Raw genomic sequence first — 20253 nt, 5'->3', positions numbered from 1 at the left:
GAACCCATTCCCTCTTGTTCTATCACTAATTACCTGTGAGAAGAGACCAGCACCAGCCTCTCTACAATGTCCTTTCAAGTAGTTGTAGAGAGTGATGAGGTCTCCCCTCAGCCTCCTCTTCCTCAAACTAAACAGTCTCAGCTCCTTCAATCGCTCCTCATAAGATTTATTCTCTAGGCCCTTCACCAGCTTCGTTGCCCTCCTCTGCACTCGCTCCAGCACCTCGATATCTCTCTCGTATTGAGGTGCCCAGAACTGGTCACAATACTCAAGGTGTGGCCTCACCAGTGCTGAGTACAGGGGGACAATCACCTCCCTCCTTCTGCTGGTCACACTATTTCTAATACAAGCCAGGATGCCATTGGCCCTCTTGGTCACCTGGGCACACTGCTGGCTCATGTTCAGCCGCTTGTCAATTAGAACCCCCAGGTCCTTTTCTGCCAGGCAGCTCTCCAGCCACACTTCCCCAAGCCTGTAGCGATGCATGGGGTTGTTGTGGCCCGAGTGCAGGACCCGGCACTTGGCCTTGTTGAAGCTCATACCGTTAGCATTGGCCCATCTGTCCAACCTATCCAAGTCTCTCTGTAGAGCCTCCCTATCCTCATGCAGATCAACACTCCCGCTTAGCTTTGTGTCATCTGCAAACTTGCTGATGATACACTCTATGTCCTTATCAAGGTCATCAATAAAGATGTTAAACAGAAATAGTCCCAACACCGAGCCCTGAGGGACACCACTTGTGACCGGCCGCCAGCTGAATTTAACTCCACTGACCACCACTTTTTGGGACCGCCCATCCAGCCAGTGCTTGATCCAGCAGATCGTATGCTCATCCAGGCCATGAGCCGCCAGTTTTTCCATGAGAATTCTATGGGGGACAGTGTCAAATGCTTTTCAAAAGTCGAGGTAGACAATGTCCACAGCCTTTCCCTCATCCAATAATCGGGTCATCTTGTCATAGAAGGAGATCAGGTTCATCAGGCAGGAACCTGCCTTTCATAAACCCATGCTGACTAGGCCTGATCCCCTGCTTGTCCGTTATATGACTTGTAATGGCACTCAAGATGATCTGCTCCATGACCTTCCCTGCTACCAAGGTCAGACTGACAGGCCTGTAGTTTCCGGGATCCTCCTTTCTGCCTTTTTTGTAGATGGGCGCTACATTTGCTACCCTCCAGTCCATTGGGACCTCCCCAGTTAGCCATGACTTCAGGTAGATAATGGAAAGTGGCTTGGCAAGCACGTCTGCCAACTCTTTCAGCACTCTTGGATGTAACTCATCCGGTCCCACAGACTTGTGCACATCCAAGTCTCAGCCTTGTTTGTTAATAATCTCAGCTTGTTGTTGTTGGTTTGGGTTTGGGTTTTTTTCCTGAGAAACTGAGCATGCAGCACAGCCAGTCTGTTCTCTCTGTGGTCTGCTGCCTCCTTTTTATAACGCCTGGGAGTGAAATCCTTTGGCATGCTGGTAAAGGCTGAGGCACTGCGCAAATGTGTGGAGCAGCTGTTGATGCAGAATCGCTCTTCTGTGTTTAAGTTACTCAAAGGGGTCTTGAAGCCATAGGCTGCAATGGCATGCAATAAATGGGATAATAATGGGACATGGTTCCACTTGGCACTAATTATATGTAATGAAATGGAACATAGTAGTCAGTGGCTCATCCTTCTTCTACACTTCTGACTTCAGGAATTTACAACTTTTTCAGAGGAGTGTGTTGTTTTGGTTTTAATTACTGTTATTTTTGTTTCTTCAGTAGTTATGTCAACTTTTAAAAGCAACAGTATGTTAAATGAAGCTGAAAATATAATGTGTGGAATATATTAGGGGTATTATTTTTCTAGCTTTTTACATTTTTTACATGAAAATTAATATTCCAAACCAGCTTTCAAAATCGGTTAGCTTGGGGGACTGCATAATTTGGGGTAGAAAAGGAGAGCCCAGTTCTTAGTTCTGCCCCTGTGTTGAGCTGCTCCTGGGGTCTGGGTGGGCTCAGCATCCCATCTCCCAGTTGGAGGTGCCAATTTCCAGCCAGAAGCCAGCCAAGCTCTCTTGCTGACTCAGCTGCATACTTCTTCATGCTGTCTTGGAGGAACTGTTAGCCTCACTCTAACTGTGTTTGTCACTGGGTTTTAAAATAATCTGAAAATACCGTAATCATAGATAGCTATTTGGGGGTAGGTCTGAGCATCCCAAAGGCTTGTCATTACCATCTTATTACCACTGCTCCAGATCTGTGTTTGAGTTTATTTTCCAGATAAACTCCACTGCTCCAGATGCATGTTTGAGTTTATTTTCACCTACATCTCTTAAGATTTAAAAAAAAAAAAAAAATCCAGTAATAGAATTAATATTATTAATAGCTTTTCTCTTCTCTTGGTCCAAAGAAGGGCTTTTGGCTTATATGTCTGTGTCTCCCCTACATGTTCATAATTTATTTTAATAATTCTTCTGTCTTTTATTTTGTTCACAGCCTACATGCTGACACACTACCAGTTTTGTTTCCAAAAGAGGAGTTCACAGAACTACACAGTGCCTGATCCAACTAGCCGCTTTGATGTTCCTCACTGGACCATGTAGGTAAAATTCAAAGAAACTTATATTTTCACATTATGTCTTTCCAAATATTGAAGATATCAAGAAACAGCTGAAAAGCGAGCAACAGTGCTCGCTTTGCGAAGTCAGGATCTTTTTGAATTTATGAATAGAAAAACCACTTATTAAGCCCTCTACCTTTGTGATGGGTTTTATTTTATCATCAACAGATACACAACTGTAGACTGTCATATGTCACAATGTGTTTGGTCTCCTTGACACATCTATTTTAAGTTGTTGTGGGTGCTGGGAACACTGTGATGCCTCTCATTCCTGTAGGTGTACCTGAGCTAACTTGAATAGCAGCTGCAGTGGTGCAAATTTCGGCTTAGGCACAAAACCAGGCAGAGAAATTGAACAAATTCTTAAGCAGTTGGCAAACCTTGAGCTTCTTGTTATTACAACTGCAGAGCTAGCAGGATAAGAGCTAGGCTGGAAAGGTTTACATGAATGAACATTTATGCTTGTCTGAAGAAGAGTAGAGCAGTATCGTAGTATTGGTAATCAGAAAAAAAGATGCCTTCAGGTTATTCCTGTTGATCATCTTGAACTTCTGCACAAACCTTCAAGTTTTCTATGAGTTTCAGACAAAATAAAAAATGTAGCTGATATTCCATCTCCAGGATTTCCCTGCAGAATAATTCAGTCTTGCTATAGTAGAGGTGAGAATCCAATAAGTTAAATTCAATTTCTTGAAAAGTATGTCTTCCCTTCTGGTTTTGATATGCTAGCTGGGTTTAGTTTCAACAAGTCATTTCCCTCTGCGAGAGTAAACCTAGACAAAAAACTAAACTGTTCTGATTAAATTGCCAGCATTCATTATCACTTGACTGCTTTCTCCCTTGTATGTTACGCTGTTTATGTCTCAGTTGCATTGACATTTAAATTAATTTACATAAATTGGTAGGCTGCAGCGTTTATGTCTACATTGTAGTTGGTGTTTCTTTTACATTCCTTAAACATTTCTGTAAAACTTCCACCTTGGTTTGCATTTCTAATTTTGTGGAAATAAACTGTAAAAATGGATATTTAGCAGTGGTTTAGATGGCCTGAATTTATACGTGCCTGCACACTCTCCTTACACAGAAAAAAGCTCTCCTCACATACTTGCTTTAGGGACGGTTGCACTGGTAGTTTATTGTGATTGTTTCTGGAGTGTCTTGAGGTTTCAGTCACTCAGTTCTGTCTGGAGAAAGCTTCTAACCAAGTCATCTCAGGAAAGCATTTTCATAGCATACTGGCTGAATCTATATGGCTTCAATACTAACAACAAGTGTCTCAGATGAATCCTGAAACGATGCTTACTCCTGCTTTCATATCCTGAAATTAGGACATGGTATCTTGCAAATGGTTACACAGCTGGCCATATTCAATTACAGTTGGTTTTGCCATTTATGTTGTGTTGACCATATACCAGCTTTACTTAGACATTTTTTCAGGTAAGGTGAAAGGTTGTGGTATTGTTGCAGGTGACAGATTTTCTATTAATAAAATACTGAAAACACATACATTTCCTGGTTTAGTAGTTAAATTTGAATTGTCACAATTCATAAATGGGTTGCTAGTTCTAGATTGGAGAGAAGATACATATTCCCTGTTGTGAGTATCCAAAATCTTCCCCAGCTGTAACTGATGGGCAGGAAAGCAATCCCAAAAGACATCTATTATGCTGGAGAGGATATAGAGTCTGAGGAGAATGCCTTTTCTGCAGGTATCAGTGGCACAACTGTTCCTTGGCAGGAAATTTTTTAATTGGTGCCAAATTTGAGAATACCCCAAAGGAACTGGAATTGAACTGCATTCAGTTTTAGCCTAAAAGGAAAGTAACAAAGAAAATACCTGAATTCATATAATTAACTTCTGCAAATTTTATTACAGTACACATCTCTCTCCCTATATAAACTTGTGTTATTTGTCACTTAGACTCTGATGTGGTAGTGCAGAAACAGTGAGCAAAAAATAAAGCATCAAACCATATAATCCGTCTACAAGAAATACAGTAACAAAGTTTTCAGAAAGCCAGAAATTTATATCTTTTTTTTTCCTAATACTAAATTAACAACAACAAAGCCATTCGTGCAAATAAATCTAATGGATTGCTTTAGATTTGCACTACACTGTCATGTTACCTCTTAAGGGATTACATGCATAAAGAAATAATAAAATAATGTGCTTTACTACCCACAAATGTGCAGTACATTAAACAGAATTTGTTGGTTCATCTGAACACATTACATTAGTCAAGAGAAGCATCATCATTTTGCTCAGCAAAGGTGCATTAGCTCGGCTGTTTAGGCTGTCAGAATCTTAAAATCTTGCCTCAAATGCAAGGGTAGTGGTCACTATGATATGCATTTGCCGTTTAACACAAGTAATGCTTGTGCTTTAGTGGCTTTTAGCAAAGTATAGATGGTCGGCTCTAATACAAACTGCAAATTCTAACACAATTGGTGTAACTTTCAAGTGTGAACTAGGTAATGTCTGTTCTAAGAAGAGACAGAGGAAATGTCTTTTCTTAGAAGGTTTTTATAGCAGTATACTCATGTTGATTATTTAAAAAAATATTAATGTGTTAAAATTCATTCATATTTGTTCCATATAGTCATAATGTGATTAAAAATATTTTTTCTGCATTTAAATATCTACCTGAAACTTCGTGATATTGATAAAATCTACTAAGTCAATCAGAAGTTTAACTCCAGAGCATTGATGTTTGTTTTATATAGTGATAGAGAAATATTTGCTTCTATACATTATCCCTTGAAAAATGATTCAAGCTTTTAATCCAAAGCTAATGGAACTTCTATTTTTATTTATTTATCTATTTAGTAGGTTAGAGCAGAAGAGTAGCTTTGACAAAAAGAATAACCAATTATAAAAGCATGTGTAATTTGTGGCTACAGCTGTCATGAGTACATGCTGTAAGCAGTTGCAAAATCATTCCAATTTTACAGTGCTTACTTGCTTAGTCCCTTCAAAGTGACTTGGTTTGACATTGTTTCAGGAGAAGCATCACAGCTTAGATCATTGTATATCTTTAGCTAGTGTGTTAATGGTTCATCCATGATGATAGGGTACTATTGTGCTTAAAAAGATGATTAATGGCCAAAATTAATTTACTAGAGACAACTCCCTCTTTGTCTCTAGTTATTTAACTGTGTCTATGCAGTAGCTATTGATGATGAGGAGAGCACATAGACTGGGGTTCAATTTATTCATGCATATTTGCTTATTTATTCATAAATATATTATCTTAATTACTTGGAAGAAAAAAGTGACATAAACTGGTCATTTGTAATTTGCATCCTGAAAGAAAGTGTATTTTTATGTTAGAGTTACATTTTTTAAGGCTTTGTGATTTAAATGAAAGATGGTAATATTTGCATATTTAAATTTAAGTATACAAAATATAATTACTCTCAGTTGAATCTCCCTCTAGGGTATAGTGTAAACAATTCTTCTTTCATTACATGCATTAAAAACTCAAGTGGAATGATTATGGCTAAGTTCCATTCCCTCTGAAAAAACATAACTTATGAGCAAAGATCTTTCAATACCTTTTTTCGGAGGGAAGACTAGTAGTTTTTGGAATTACAAATTTCTATTTCCTCTGGCATTTAAAAAAAAATAATCTTGGGTTTTCTTGTCACATGCTTCACCAGACTGATCATGTTTAACTTGTGAGGACTGACTAGTTTGCCGCAGTAGGTGGTATGTGAGATACAGACTTCAGGAAGAGCATGATTTCCATAACCACTTCAAAGGAATACATTATAAATAACATACATTTCTCTGGGGGCTTACAAAACCATTCTGTTTATAATCTAAATTACATTAAGCTAAATAAAATAGTACAGTAAAACCCTCAAGGGAAAAATACTTCATTTAAGTTTGAACATTACATTACTTCCATTAATTGGAAGTATTTTACTCTCTCTCTAATAGTTTATTTTTCATTGAATATATATAATTAAAAGTACTGTCATTATAACAGGAGTCATTCTTTCCCATTTTGTGTTCTAAGCCCTTCTGTTCAGTAGATTACTATAGTTTTATTTGCTTACCTTCCTTCATTTCTCACTGCTTTATTCCTGGTGACTAACCCTCTGAGCATCAGTGTATGACAGAAGATTACCACTGCTGCATCGTGCATGTTCAATTTAATCAAACTCATACTGGAGTTGAGATTTTGTCTTGTTTTAATGCAGCCTGGAGTTTTGTATCAAAACCAGAGAGTGTGAGGCTTTCTTCTGTTCCAGTATTTTAGTCTGTTGGTGCAAACGATGCACCTTGCTTCTTCCAAGGTGCTCACAGGGGTTAACTGTTGAGGCAACACAAGCAAGAGAATCCATTAGTCTCTCATACATTATATATAACTTTATAAATGTAACTTGGAGACAGAGAGGAGATGCTGTACATGCATATATGCATGTGTGTGTATTTTGTGTATCTGCAGATTTAAGGTCACACATGTTTGTGCGTGTGTGCCTGTGATTGGCTGGTATACGTATGCTTTCCTTTCTTTTCTTACTATAAATTTATGCCTATTCAGTTTCATACGGGAACCTGATAGGGTATTAGACTCTAAGATATATGAAGATAATATGACTTCCAGGAGAGGGTGACTAGGGAAATATTGGGAAACGTCAGTGAACTACTTAATTGTAAGAATGATTTATTCCACCTTCCTTTTTCACCCCATGACAAGAGACCATACAGGCTGAACTAAATCAGGTTATCGTTCTTAACAGCACGGAAGGCAGTAAATCTGTATTGCTGAGCTCCTCTAATATTGACAGCTTTGCAATATGGGTATCTGTGGAAATAGTCTAAGCACATATAAGCTAGCAGAAACTGAAACAGGTTGTATAATAGAAGCAAGCCAGTCCCATATACAATACTTATTCCCACTTTAGTCAGCTTTAAATTAGACACTAATTTGTAGTTAATCCCCATTTAAGGCCTAAAACAAGCTTTGAGGTTTCACATAAATTAATTTCAAGTGATTAAAAATATTTTTTCCATAGGAAAATAAATCTTTACAAATATTAACAATATTCCAATATAAAAAAAGAAAGAAGCCATGCACACATTTTCCCCTAATTTAGAAAATGCTTGCTTTTTTTTTTTTTAAAGAGCACTTTCAAAAGGCAATAGTAATTAAAACTAGCACCGGATTGAAAAAAAACTTTGTTGACCTGAGAGTTTCATGTTAGACTGAGTAAACCTTGACAGGGGAAAATGTAATATGAAATATCAAAGCTTAGACATATTTTCTATTGACTCAGAACCTAAAAGTTTTATGAAAATAGTAAGAAGACTTAGTCACAGAAGTCTAAAGAAATTACTTCTTCAGTATATTTTCTAAGATTTTCACTAAGGCTTAATTAAGTTTACAGTTTCATTGTATATCCTTAGGAAACTTTTTCCTTTCTGCTTTATAAGATTCTTTTTTTTTTCTCCAGTGTTATTTGTCTGCATTTTAAAACTAGCTTTTGTTCCTATTCTAAATTGTTGCCATGTGATTAAATAATAGAGGTAATGAACTCTGTAATGAAATACCCAATTTACTATACTGTAGCAAGTAGGAATTCTGAGTTTTTCTGTACTGTTTTTAAATTTCTCCAAATTGGGGGTACTGGTGGATGAAAAGCTGGATGTGAGCTAGCAACGTGTGCTCACAGCACAAAAAGCTAACTGTGTGCTGGGCTGCATCAAAAGAAGCGTGGCCAGCGGGTCATGGGAGGTGATTCTCTCCCTCTACTCTGCTCTGGTGAGACCCCACCCGGAGTACTGTGTCCAGCTCTGGAGCCCTCAGCACAAGAAGGACATGGAACTGTTGGAGCGGGTCCAGAGGATTGACACAAAAATGATCAGAGGGATAGAACATGTATAAGGAAAGGCTGAGAGAGTTGGGGTTGTTCAGCCTGGAGACAAGAAGGCTCGGGGCACTTTACCGCTGCCTTTCAATTCTTAAAGGGGGCTTGTAAGAAAAATGGGGACAGACTTTTTAGTAGGGCCTGTAGCAATAGAACAAGGGGTAATATTTTTAAACTAAAAGAGGGTAGATTTAGCCTAGATATAAGGAAGAAATTTTTTATGATGAGGGTGGTGAAACACTGGAACAGGTTGCCCAGAGAGGTGGTAGATGCCCCATCTCTGGAAACATTCAAGGTCAGGTTGGATGGGGCTCTGAGCAACCTGATCTAGTCGAAGATGTCCCTGCTTACTGCAGGGGGGTTGGACTAGATGACCTTTAAAGGTCCCTTCCAACCCAAACTATTCTATGATTCTATGAATTTTATTAAAAAATAGTTTTCAGTATGCAATTAAATTACACCGTGATTAATTATTTTTTTTCCGTTCTTGGTTTCTGTCCCTTTGCACCAACTTTAACATTAATGGAGAATAATTTTATGATTTTAATAAATGTATATGCATATATCACCACATATTTTGTTTAGGATGGTTTGTGGTAGTCTGAATAAAAAGGTAGTTCCTCATTAAAAATCTGAAACTGTTGTGCAACAGAATCCCATCTTTCTATAGGCAAATGTATGCTTGTATCACCAACTAAAACTTAACATGCTAAGGTAGTTCAGGTCCTACTCTCAGGGCTGACTGCTTGATCATAACAAATAAACAAAAGCCCTTAGAATTATAGAATTGTTTAGGTCAGAAAATACCTTTAAAATCATCAAGTCCAACCATTAACCTAGCATTGCCAAGTTCACCACTAAACTGTGTTCCTAAGCACCACATTTACAGGTCTTTTAAATACCTAGGTCCTTTTCCACTAGGCAGCTTTCCAGTCATTCTTCCCCAAGCCTGTAGCATTGCATGGAGCTGTTGTGACCCAAGGGCCGGAACTGGCACTTGACCTTGTTGAATCTAATACAATTGACCGTCGCCAGGCTGTCCAAATCCCTCTGTAGAGCTTTCCTACCCTCAAGCAGGTCAACACTCCCCCCTAACTTGGTGTCATCTGCAAATTTATTGAGGGTGCACTCAATCCCCTCATCCAGATCATTGATATATACATTCAAGAGAACTGGCCCCAATACTGAGCCTGGGGGAACACCGCTTGTGACCTTGGAGAAATTCAGGTTGGTAGCAAATACTGGAGAGGTGGGGTGGCAGGACAGCAGTCCCTCCATCCCCTTCTCTGGCTCTCACTGCAGCTGCATCCCCCTCACATTGCCTGCTCCTCTCCAGACCCACGGTACACAAGGTGACGGTCACATTCTCCTTGTAACCTCTCACGCACAAGGACTTAAGGAGAAACTTTTTGTCATTGTCATAGTGATATAATTTTAGGATTTTGCTGAAATGTCTATATCTTTACATCTATCTATATGTGTATATACATGTACATACGTATATATCTGTATAATGTACATAAATGCATATATCTATATGTTTATATGTACATATATACATATGTATGTGTATATATACGCATATGTAGTTGTCATAGAGTTGCATAGCTGGATGTGTGAGGTAACTGGAGTTTCCTTTAATGAGGAACTGCAAGGCTTTAAAATGAGGCTTTCTTCTGAATTTGCAATTTGTCCATTTGAATAGTTGTTCACTTTATCATGTGCTCTGTCTCCATGTGCACACAGCTGCCACCCAGCCATGCTCTGAATGACAGCAAGGCACTAGATTCACGTGTTTTACTCAGAGTACAAGTCACAGGAGAACACAGTTGCAAGTCCACCATATCTCTTGTTTCAGTGTAATTTGTAAGTAAAATCAACTTTCAAATGGACAGTTAATGTGGAAAATGTTTTAATTCCAAAATGTCCTAAAGTTTCATTACAAAATATTTTCAACCTTCTGTACATATGCTGACACCTTGCGTGATCTGTTTTTCTAGTTAATGTTGCTCTGAATGACAATCTCATGTCACATTTGTACCTTTCATACTGTCTCTCACGATGCTATAGCACTGTCTTGAAATATCCCCTCAACATCATACCTTCTTTTACTATTATTCTGAACATTTCATGAGTGAGTGAAAATGAAAGATCACAGTACTAAAGTCAGGTATATTTCAGGATGTGTTAAGTTACTTAAACGTATAAAAATGTTTTTAGCACACAGATGTAACGTAAAACTTACTGCATTTGTATAGATGTTAGCCATCTCTTTCTTGTTTTCTTATTTAGCCTATGAGTTTTCTGTGGAATGTATTGTATCTGATGTGTTGGTTGGCTGCTATCAAAATAGAAGTAATGAAAGATATCATAGCGGAGGTGTCAGTCCAGCTGCAGTTAGTAATCAGTGTTGCTTTGAAGCAGAGAATGTAGGAGGAAAGGAAATGATCCAAACAAAGAAGCTGCTTTTGTACTTTTTCCCTGGGATTTTTCAACCTTTTTCTGTTTTAGACGTCAGAAGAATAAGTGATTATACAACTGAGCTTTATATTCAGTTCTTGGGCACAGTGTATCACTTGTGCATGAAAGCTAGAGGGGTTCACAGTCGGCTCTAGCAAGCTGGTCACTGCTGATTTGCCTGGTGCTGGGTGAATTAGAAACATTATGCTTTCAGGCCAGTGCATATCTTCTGAAAAATGCCTGCGTTTTATTGGGATGCTATTGCAGAGCGGATCCTACCAAGTGATGTGCCGAGGGCTGATTCCCTAAGGTACAGCGACTCTCAATGTCAGCCCCTGTATTGATTTAAATCTAACTTAATACAGTTGTTTGCATGTGAAAGTGGGGGAAAAAAAGAAGATTCCTCAATGTTCAAAGCATTTTAAAATCTCTGTTCAGTGGGGATTTTGAATGGATGACTTTGACTGAAGATCATTGTTTCGGAACAAATTTAGCAGGTCCTAACTTAGGCTTGCAGCATGCACGGGTGCAGTGTGCATGTGAGAAGAGCTAGAATCACATTCACTGCAACCTGCAATTACTTTGTTGGTGAGTTTGTAAAACTTATCCTAGTGATTAATAGAAAAGAAGAAATTAATAGTGTTATGTTTTTCTATGGCAGAAGTTCCGTTCCTTATGTTAATTCATATTAAGAGATCGACTGTGTTGATAGACTGACACTAAGGAATGGAGCTTTTGAATGATTGTGTCCTATGTGTAAAGTGAATGATTCACTATGATTCTTCAATTTCAAACTTTTCTCTAAATTAATTAATTAAAGCATTCATTTAATTAATTAAAAGCATTGATGCTGATGCTTTGATGCTGATGTTGAAAAGTATTTTCAACAACAGCACAACGAATCTGCAGTGTCATACTGTGGTCCTAGGGATGCCCAAGACGAGGTATTGCAGCACTTGGGAAAGATCGATAGAGAAGTTGTACAACCGAGAGCAGAGCTTTCTGTGGCACGGTGACAAGGATTCGGATTCAGTAACCCAGATGCCCTCTGCTTCTATTTGTAACCGGCAGTCCGCCCAAGCATTTTCAAGATTTGTTTCAGTTTGTGCTCACATTTTGGCATTTGCCTCATAGATTTTTCCACTGTTCTGCAACATCTGCGGAGTCTGATGACCAGGGTCTCAAATTCTTGTGTGTAATCGTTGACCATTTCCTACGTAATTGCAAGGTGACAGAGTTGCATTCGGCACAGCTTGCAAGAGAGGACTTTTCATCCTGATTTCTAATTCTCAGGTGAACTCTAGGCACCACTCCTGTACCATTTCATCTAAGGTTATTGCAGCCCTGGCAGGACTATGCAAAGGGCTTTGAACAGCTGGAGGCTCAAGTGGAAACGTGTACTGGGCTGCTCATCAGCTGGCATTTACCACCTTGACTGACTTGTGAAAGAAAACTTGAGAAGAAACATTTTGACACACAGTTTGTTAGTGACATTTGTATTCAAGGGATACAATGTCTGTCTTCAAAAGTACTGAGACGGTTCTTAAGGTTTATTACTCTGAATAATTTTTAAAAGTATATCTTCCCTTCTGAAACATTAGCAGACATTGCATGGTTAATAAGAACTAGGTGTACTTAAAAGTCCCTGAGGAAAGAAACGATAGGTGCTTCGTGTCAGTCGTCTTTTTTTGTGTGAGGAACATCAAGTTGAAGATAGGCTGTGATATATTGTATTGTTTTATTTCCCTCTCCACAGAAAATAAGCTGCATTGTATACCAAGGTATTACCTAGTGTGTCCTGAGGAGAAGACATGGACTCCTAAGTTTCTGGTCTTTTGTTTGCTCAAGCCAGTGCCTCTTTGATGAGCTGCGTTTCTACTTCCTTCACACTGCATCCGTTCCTAGTGATACCTTTTACTCTAAATAGCAGTGAGGGTTGACTAGTTATTATTATCCATTATCTTTATGCATCTTTCTTTTTGGGACTGTTTGGATTATATGCCTAAAACCCAGTCAGGATTAAGAAAGATTTAAAGTAGGGATAAATCCATTTTCTTATCGGTCTTCTTTTTAGTTGGGAGAAATCAGAAACCTAAGGACTACCAATCCATACATCCCTTTTTCTCTCTAGCCAACACGTTTTGCATTAACAGGGGTTCTGTTAGCAATTTTCTGGTGATTTGTAATTGCTGAAGAGGCCGCTAGGACAAACTGTACCAAGTAGCTACCAAAAATATATAGGGTTTTGTAATGCATTAGATGTCATTAAATGCTTAAATTAGATCCCTAGTGCACACATGTACCATCATTACTACTTGTAATATGTAACAACAGTTTTAGTTCTAAAAATTTCAGCTCAAGCTCTGTAGTAGCCACTATCATTAATTTGCTCAGACTGTTTCTCAGTACATACAGGGATTTGTTGGAGAGGGTCAATAATTACTGGGATATTTGCTGAGGTTTCTTCCTCTTTTTAAAGATAGTTTTAAATTTTATTTCAGTGGTTTCAGTGAGTGTGATTAGCTTTTGGCAATTTAAAGAAATGAAAAGAGCAAATCTTGAACTGTGAAGAAATGCCTGTATTCTTCTGGGCCCTGATTTCTATTAACACTGCCTGTGGAGTAGAACAATTCTACAGGACAGTGTCTATCACTTAGACTAAAATAGAGAATCAAGGAAATAAAACTTCAAAACCTTCAAGACAAGAAGGTAGGGAGCTGTCTGGAGAAGAGAAATATATTTCAAAAAATTATTTCAATTTGCTAGGACTTCTTTCTAAGGGAAAAAAAAAAAAGAGAGAAAAGATGTTATATTAAACAACGCTTAGAGAAGATAGGACTTCATCTTTTAAAAGTCCTGTGGAGGACCCCTATATGCTGAGCTACACAGAATTTAATCTACTTCTGAAAGATGAAAGGATGAGGTGAGCCTGCCAGAATTTAAGCCTCTGCTTCCAGGGAGCCTAGGTTTTTCTACCTTAGTGATTAGATCTCAAAACTACTTTCTCTGGCTATAAATCCCTCTAAATCATTGCTTTAAAGAATTGTATACAAACTGACTGTATCTCCATGAGGTAGTGAGGAGCCTCTATTATTTCAGTGCAGAGACCAAAAGGATTGTGAGTTAGGTATTTGAGAAGAACACAAACTGTTCTTGGTTGGTTTCTTCTTTCTCGGTCCTTTTTTCATTGAGGATAATTGCAGCATAAATAATAACACAGCTTTGATTTTCCAGTTCAGTTCCTGGTGTGAAGATCCCAAATTATAGGGATCTATATTTCTTACATATCAGATTTGTAAAGTTCCCTGCCGATTAAGCCAAAGGGATTCCTTTCCTTATCTATGTGTTTATGTATATATGCATTTGGTTCTTTTATTTGTTACATTTGTGCTCATAACTACAAGTTTAAAAACAGTGGAAATCTGTTGTGAGGCTTAAAGAAGCATATGATAATGGAAATACAGAAAAACAGGTGACTGCTCTTGCCCTCCTATTAACTTAATAGTTAAAAAAGGCTGGACTTTGTATTCAGAGTTTTTTTTATAAAAGGTCTATGTTTTTTTAAAAGATGTAATAGTATTGTATATAATTAATATGAATGATAACATAATTTTTCTTGACATTTATGATGAAATGTAATAGCACGTATTTTCATTTTAGTGACAGTGTATACATTCCTTATCATCACAAACTGACCTTTTAGGTTAAACATGATCAGATGTATCAAATGGTTTTGCATCAAAATTTTTTATTTAATTTTTTTTTCATTGACTCTGAATTTTTCATACAGCGTAATATAACTAAACTAAATAGTGACTTGTTGCATCTAGGAATTAATTGTTTTTGTGAGCTATCTAGTTAAATCAATTTTCAGAAGAATATCAACAATTTTCCCACATAAAAACAGATAGAATAAGTGAGATCTCAATGTTTTGGTTTCAGTATTGCTTCCTTTTCAGCTCTCTTCAGTGGTCTTTCTATTAGTGAACTATACACGTAGATTTTTACGTTTGCAACCTTAATGTGATTGTTGTCATGGATGGAAAGCACATGCCAAATAATAACCAGATCTTTCATTAATTTTCAATAATTAAATATAAAAATGTATATAAGAAAATAAAGGAGAGTACAAATTGATTAATGTCAGTTTTTTATAAGACAGATGTAATAGCACTATCTTCATGAAAATTGTGTGAAGCAGTAATTAGTTTGTGGGTTTCTGGAAGTGCCTAAAGGAGGTTAAACTTTCTACAAGAAGTTTTCAATTATTTTTTTAGAATAAAATAACGTATTTCTGAGAGTTCCCTGACCCAGAATACCAAACTTACTAGATGTTGGTAATGGCTGTAAACTCAGCTGTAAGTGAGGACTGGGTCAAAGAGGAGAGGCACACCATTTCTGAGCTTTGTGCCAGTGGGAGGGACACGAACCCAGGATTTTTCTGCCCCATTTACAGGGAGCTGAGTAGCAGCAGCAACAGTATTGCACTGGGAAAAGCTGTGCATTCCTTCATTTCTCACCTTTGTGCAGATGTATGAAAAGCAGGGTGGTCGGGATAGTCCATCTTATCTATTTTTCATCAGAAAAAAACCCCAAGCAAAATCAGCCCTTTTATGTGTGCAAGTACATCTCAGAAAAACACGGGCATCTGGCTGACAGTGACTGAATGGGCTTATACGTGTGTTTCACAAATGTAATAGACCAAGGAAGTAGGGCATTTATATGATACTGTTAATCTTAGAGTAGTACAGTTGACTTTTATCTGCAATGTCAGATAATGACTGGATAGAAAGTATGGATAAACCATGGAAGACTGCCAGCTCGGATCAGATCTCAGCAGGGAAGGACCTGAGAGCACCCCTGTCTGAAGGCAAGCACAGCACTCTCTTATCCACGGGTGCAGATGCCTGTATCAAGGTATCTGTTGCTATGCGTAGCCCTTCACAGAGGTATATGACAAGTGAGCAGGAGTGGATATGGTCTAAGCTTCAATATGAATTTAAAGGAGTTTAACTAATTGTCCTATATCAGTTTGAAAGGAAGAAATTCTACAAAATCAACACGATGGACATGTGATCTGTTCAAAGCATGACTTCTTAGAGCAGACTGCATTAGAGCAAGCTGGCAGGTAATACAAGGGATAAGGCTGGTGTAGCACAAAAATTGCATGACATGAAAGTACAGCTGTCTAATGCCTATATGATTTCATTATTCCATTTTAATAGTTGAAAAGTAAATTCCGGTATAATGTTCTTCAAAAGCCACTAGAAAAAAAAAAACACTTTAGTAACAATACTATGCTCAGGGTCCTTCTTGATTTCTACAGTCAGGATTGGTCATTTTAAATTTATGATTGATTTATTTTTTTAATAAACTGTTTCCTGTTGCAAGGGCTGAAACAGGAAAACAGTAGAACATACGTTGAAATTCTTAATCGGGGGTTGTTTAGAGACTTTGCTAAATTTGGATCACACTCTTATCTAGTAAGCAATAGGGTTTGCAAACACAAAGCATTTCTTGTTTTATAGTGTACATGCATTCCTTGTTTTATAGTGTACATGTTGATTGCTTGCTAGATGCTGTTCTTTATCACTTTTAATGCTGTCCTTCCCATAACAATATTGTAATATCTTTTGCATATGAATTGATCACTTATGCAAAAGGTATCACCTACACAAAGAAACATATCCAGTATTATGTTCTGTTGTGGAAAGGATTTCCTGAAGCATTCACACTGCTAAGGAAGGATATAAAGTGTTGAGGTGAGGTTGTGCTTGTTCTTTGTTTCCGTGGGAATTTATTCCTTGTGTTCTGGCTAATTTCTAGGAAAACTTTCTCTACTTCCCATGTCATCAGTATCCCCATAGAAATTTCTATTATGCCAAAGAGGTAAAGTCATATGTTTGTAAAAAAAAACGAGTCCCTAGAGGATAACTTGAAATATTAGCCCCAGATGCATCAGCCTGAACAATGCATTGCCAAAATGTAATCTTGTTTAGTGACCTGCCTATTAAGCGATATTGTTATTAGTCTTTATGACATTTTTGTTGTGCAACTGAAAATATTGTGCAGTATTTTTTTCTATTCACTATTGCATGCCAAGTAACAGTGAAGTCCTCTCTTTTGTTCTACATGAAGTTTCCTCTGTAAATTGCTTTCTGTCAAAAACAAAGCTTCTGTCATCCTGCCGTTCCCAATCACTCCAAATGGGGACAAGGTAAGGGAGTTTGTCACAGTGGAAGAGCTTCAGGAAACTGGTAAGCAAATAGATTAACTCTCACTGAGCTCAGTTGCTGCTCATGAGCATGCAGGAGGGAGATAGTTTGAATGAAGGAGAACATTGCTTGTGTTTCACACACTGAGAGACATCAGAAACCTCCATCCTACTCAAGATTTCTTACATGTCTAGGAAAAATCTGATATACTACAAATGCTGCTGCCACTCACTCAGCCATTAGGAAGCCTTCTTCCACTAGATTTTAAGCTTTGATGAGGTGGAGAAGAAATATAATAGTTGTAAAAACAAAGAATTAACCAAGGGATAAAGGGATATTTTACATTTATATAATTTCTTGCTGTTTCCGTTGGAGTGAGGTCACCTTTTAAATAAGCAAAATACTAACTCTGGCTTCCCATCCCTTGAAATTTGAACAATATCTAAAAAGTGCCTTCATAAAAGTATCATCAACATGATATCATTGTTGTTGTATCTTGTGAACCTGCAGAACACATTTATTCAGTCTGCAGGTTAAAAGACTATTGCTATCTCTTACTCCACTAACTTTGAGGATTCCAGTAGTCAAAATAAGCTCCTTCCATGCTTTCATCTTCCATGCTTTATCACCTGTAGTTGAGGCTCTTTGAACTTACTATCAATCCATTATTATTCATTGCCTACTTATGAGGTCTTCAATTATACTTACGCTTTTCACAGATGCTATCAAAGAAATCTTAATATAACGTGTTTCAGAGCTAGCTGAGGCTACGTACCTTCAAATGCTAGGAATCTGTTATGGAAGTTCAGAACCTTATTCAGCCTAAATATGTATACAGATTTATATTTTTTAAGTAAAGAAGGAAATAAATCTGAACAATTTTAATTCCATGTAGGCAGCGTAGCAAAGAATAGAGCTAGAAAAAATAGGAACAACCTGGTTTCAATGAAATTTTCTTGGGGGAAGTGGAGGGAGGATGGGAGATCATAGATTCAGTAAGTACCAACAGGAGTAAGAAAAAGTTGTCCCACCTCAGAAAAAAACAATTGCTTAATGCACTTGCACAGGGGTGGTTTAGTCTGAAGAAGAGAAGGCTTCAGGGAGACCTTACTGTGACATTTCAATACTTCAAGGGAGTTTATAGGAAAGATGGAGAGATAATTTTTACCAGGGCCTATAGTGATAGGACACGGGGTAGAGATTTTAAGTGAAAAGAGGGTAGATTTAGGTTAGATATAAGGAAGAAATTCTTTACTATAAGCGATGGTGAGAAACTGGAACAGGATTCCCAGAGAAACTGTGGATGCTCCATCCTTTGAAGTGTCCAAGGTCAGATTTCATGGGGCTTTGAGCAACCCGATCTAGAAAAAGTTGTCCCTGCCCATGACAGGGGGGTTGGACTATATGCCCTTCCAGGTCCCTTCCAGCCAAAAACATTCTATGATTCATGTTATGATTCTATGTAGGAGACAGTCTTTGCTTTAAACCAGTCGAGTGGAGGGTTTGAATCAATGCTCTCTGTGTTCTCATGTAAAAGCTCCAGACCTTGTTTTAGTAGATATTCTGGTAAATATAAGTCCATGTATCCTATTTGTACTTTTAAAAAAATTAAATTCCACTTCTCTTCTAATGAAGAACAGAAGAATGCAACCATGATCTCTCAAATTTTTTTGGGTGTATGAGGACATTTTCTAATAGGATCTACTTGGGTATGTATTCTAGTTTTCAAAGGTGGTCTCAGCATAGGAAAGAACATATCACTTTCTTTTCTCAGTTTTCTGATTTAAAGAGCGGACACAATAGTATCTTTTTATGAACTCTCAGAGAACTCCAGAGAATGCTGAGTCTCATACTACTACATTTGCTTGTGTTACCCTAATTCGGGTTAAGAAATGTATTCTTAGATCTATATAACAACTTTTACCTGCATCCTGTTTTATCTTTTGAGTGAACCACTATAATCACCAGTCTAAGATAATTTCATAGACCCTTTGTGAGGGCTTAATATGAAACTATATCCCCTGGTTGCTCCATTTCTGTGTGAGCCATTTTCACACTTTCCTCATAGACCAAGGAAGCTGCACTTATGTAATGGGGAAAACCCTCCTAATCTGCAAAAGTTTTAAGACCAAGCCTTTCAGTTTCTCCAGAAATTTTCAGAGACGGGTTTGAGAGAAAGTTTAAATCTATATTGTTATGCCCATTTAAAGCACAGCTCTTCCTGTTACACGGGCTGCATTTCAAAGTTGAAAACATATGTTAGCATTTCTTAGTTTTTCTATTCCTGATCCTACTTTTCTCTTTCATCATTTCAATGTAGATATGCTAAATGGATTAAGATGTGCTCACTACAAATCAAAACCTTCGCAAAGGGGACCCCGTATCTGTGAACTTCTGTGAGGAATCTCGATATCCTGCTGCGGCTCATGTTTTCAACCTTATTTTCCATCTTTTTAGTTCCATCAGCACCAGAGATGACTGGGAAATATAGTTAACACAATCATTACTATCTTATTCCCAAGTCACCACCTGCTTTGCTTTTTTTAATGTTATATACAGTAACCTATCCTAACTTGAATACTCTCTGTGAGATAAGGAGAAAAAAGAAGTAAAAATAGCAGATGAGTTTAAAAGAAAAAGATGAACAAGAGGAAATTCTACTTTATGTTTTTTTCTTTTTGTAGAAATAGGTGTAATTTTTCAAATAACATTTTCTTAATGTCCTAATCCCTGTGACCGTGAAGACGTTTGTCTCTGACTCTTGTTCTTTCAGATATATTTTTTTAATATAAATAGGGCTATTTGAAGGGTGTTGTCAAATTCTGTCTTTCTATGCTTGCATAGATATTCCAGGAACAAGAGGGCAGTTCCCAAAAGAGCATATCTCTTTTTAACCAGAGGTAAGGCTAGTTACACCAGTGATTAGATTAGCCTATCACACATACTTTTATTTCCAGATTAATTTCCTGTGTAATTTTCATCTGGTTTAGATAACAGTTAAATTAGGTTTGTAGACCTTCTGATCCGTGACTGAATTTTTTTCCTAAATAATACATTATGCCAGCACCTAATCAAAATAGCTGAGCCAAGAACTGATCCAATGACA

At 37.6% G+C, this 20253-nt stretch overlaps 1 protein-coding gene across 6 annotated transcripts in view; it reads left to right on the top strand.

The window, feature by feature from the left end:
• CHRM3 (cholinergic receptor muscarinic 3) overlaps window positions 1-20253 on the top strand; it is a 286298-nt gene that overhangs the window by 151230 nt on the left and 114815 nt on the right. For 4 of the 6 annotated variants that reach the window (XM_054195959.1, XM_054195956.1, XM_054195957.1 and 1 more), the window contains one exon: window positions 2472-2574. In XM_054195959.1, the coding sequence (XP_054051934.1) occupies window positions 2477-2574 (98 nt within the window). In that variant the 5' untranslated portion in view covers window positions 2472-2476. Of the gene's footprint in view, window positions 1-2471; window positions 2579-20253 lie in introns of all 6 variants that reach the window. The other 2 variants (XM_054195961.1, XM_054195962.1) reach the window with 1 other exon arrangement.

Source organism: Rissa tridactyla, chromosome 3 (assembly GCF_028500815.1).
Source record: "Rissa tridactyla isolate bRisTri1 chromosome 3, bRisTri1.patW.cur.20221130, whole genome shotgun sequence".
Classification (NCBI taxonomy): domain Eukaryota; kingdom Metazoa; phylum Chordata; class Aves; order Charadriiformes; family Laridae; genus Rissa; species Rissa tridactyla.
This window is presented reverse-complemented; position numbering and strand designations above follow the sequence as displayed.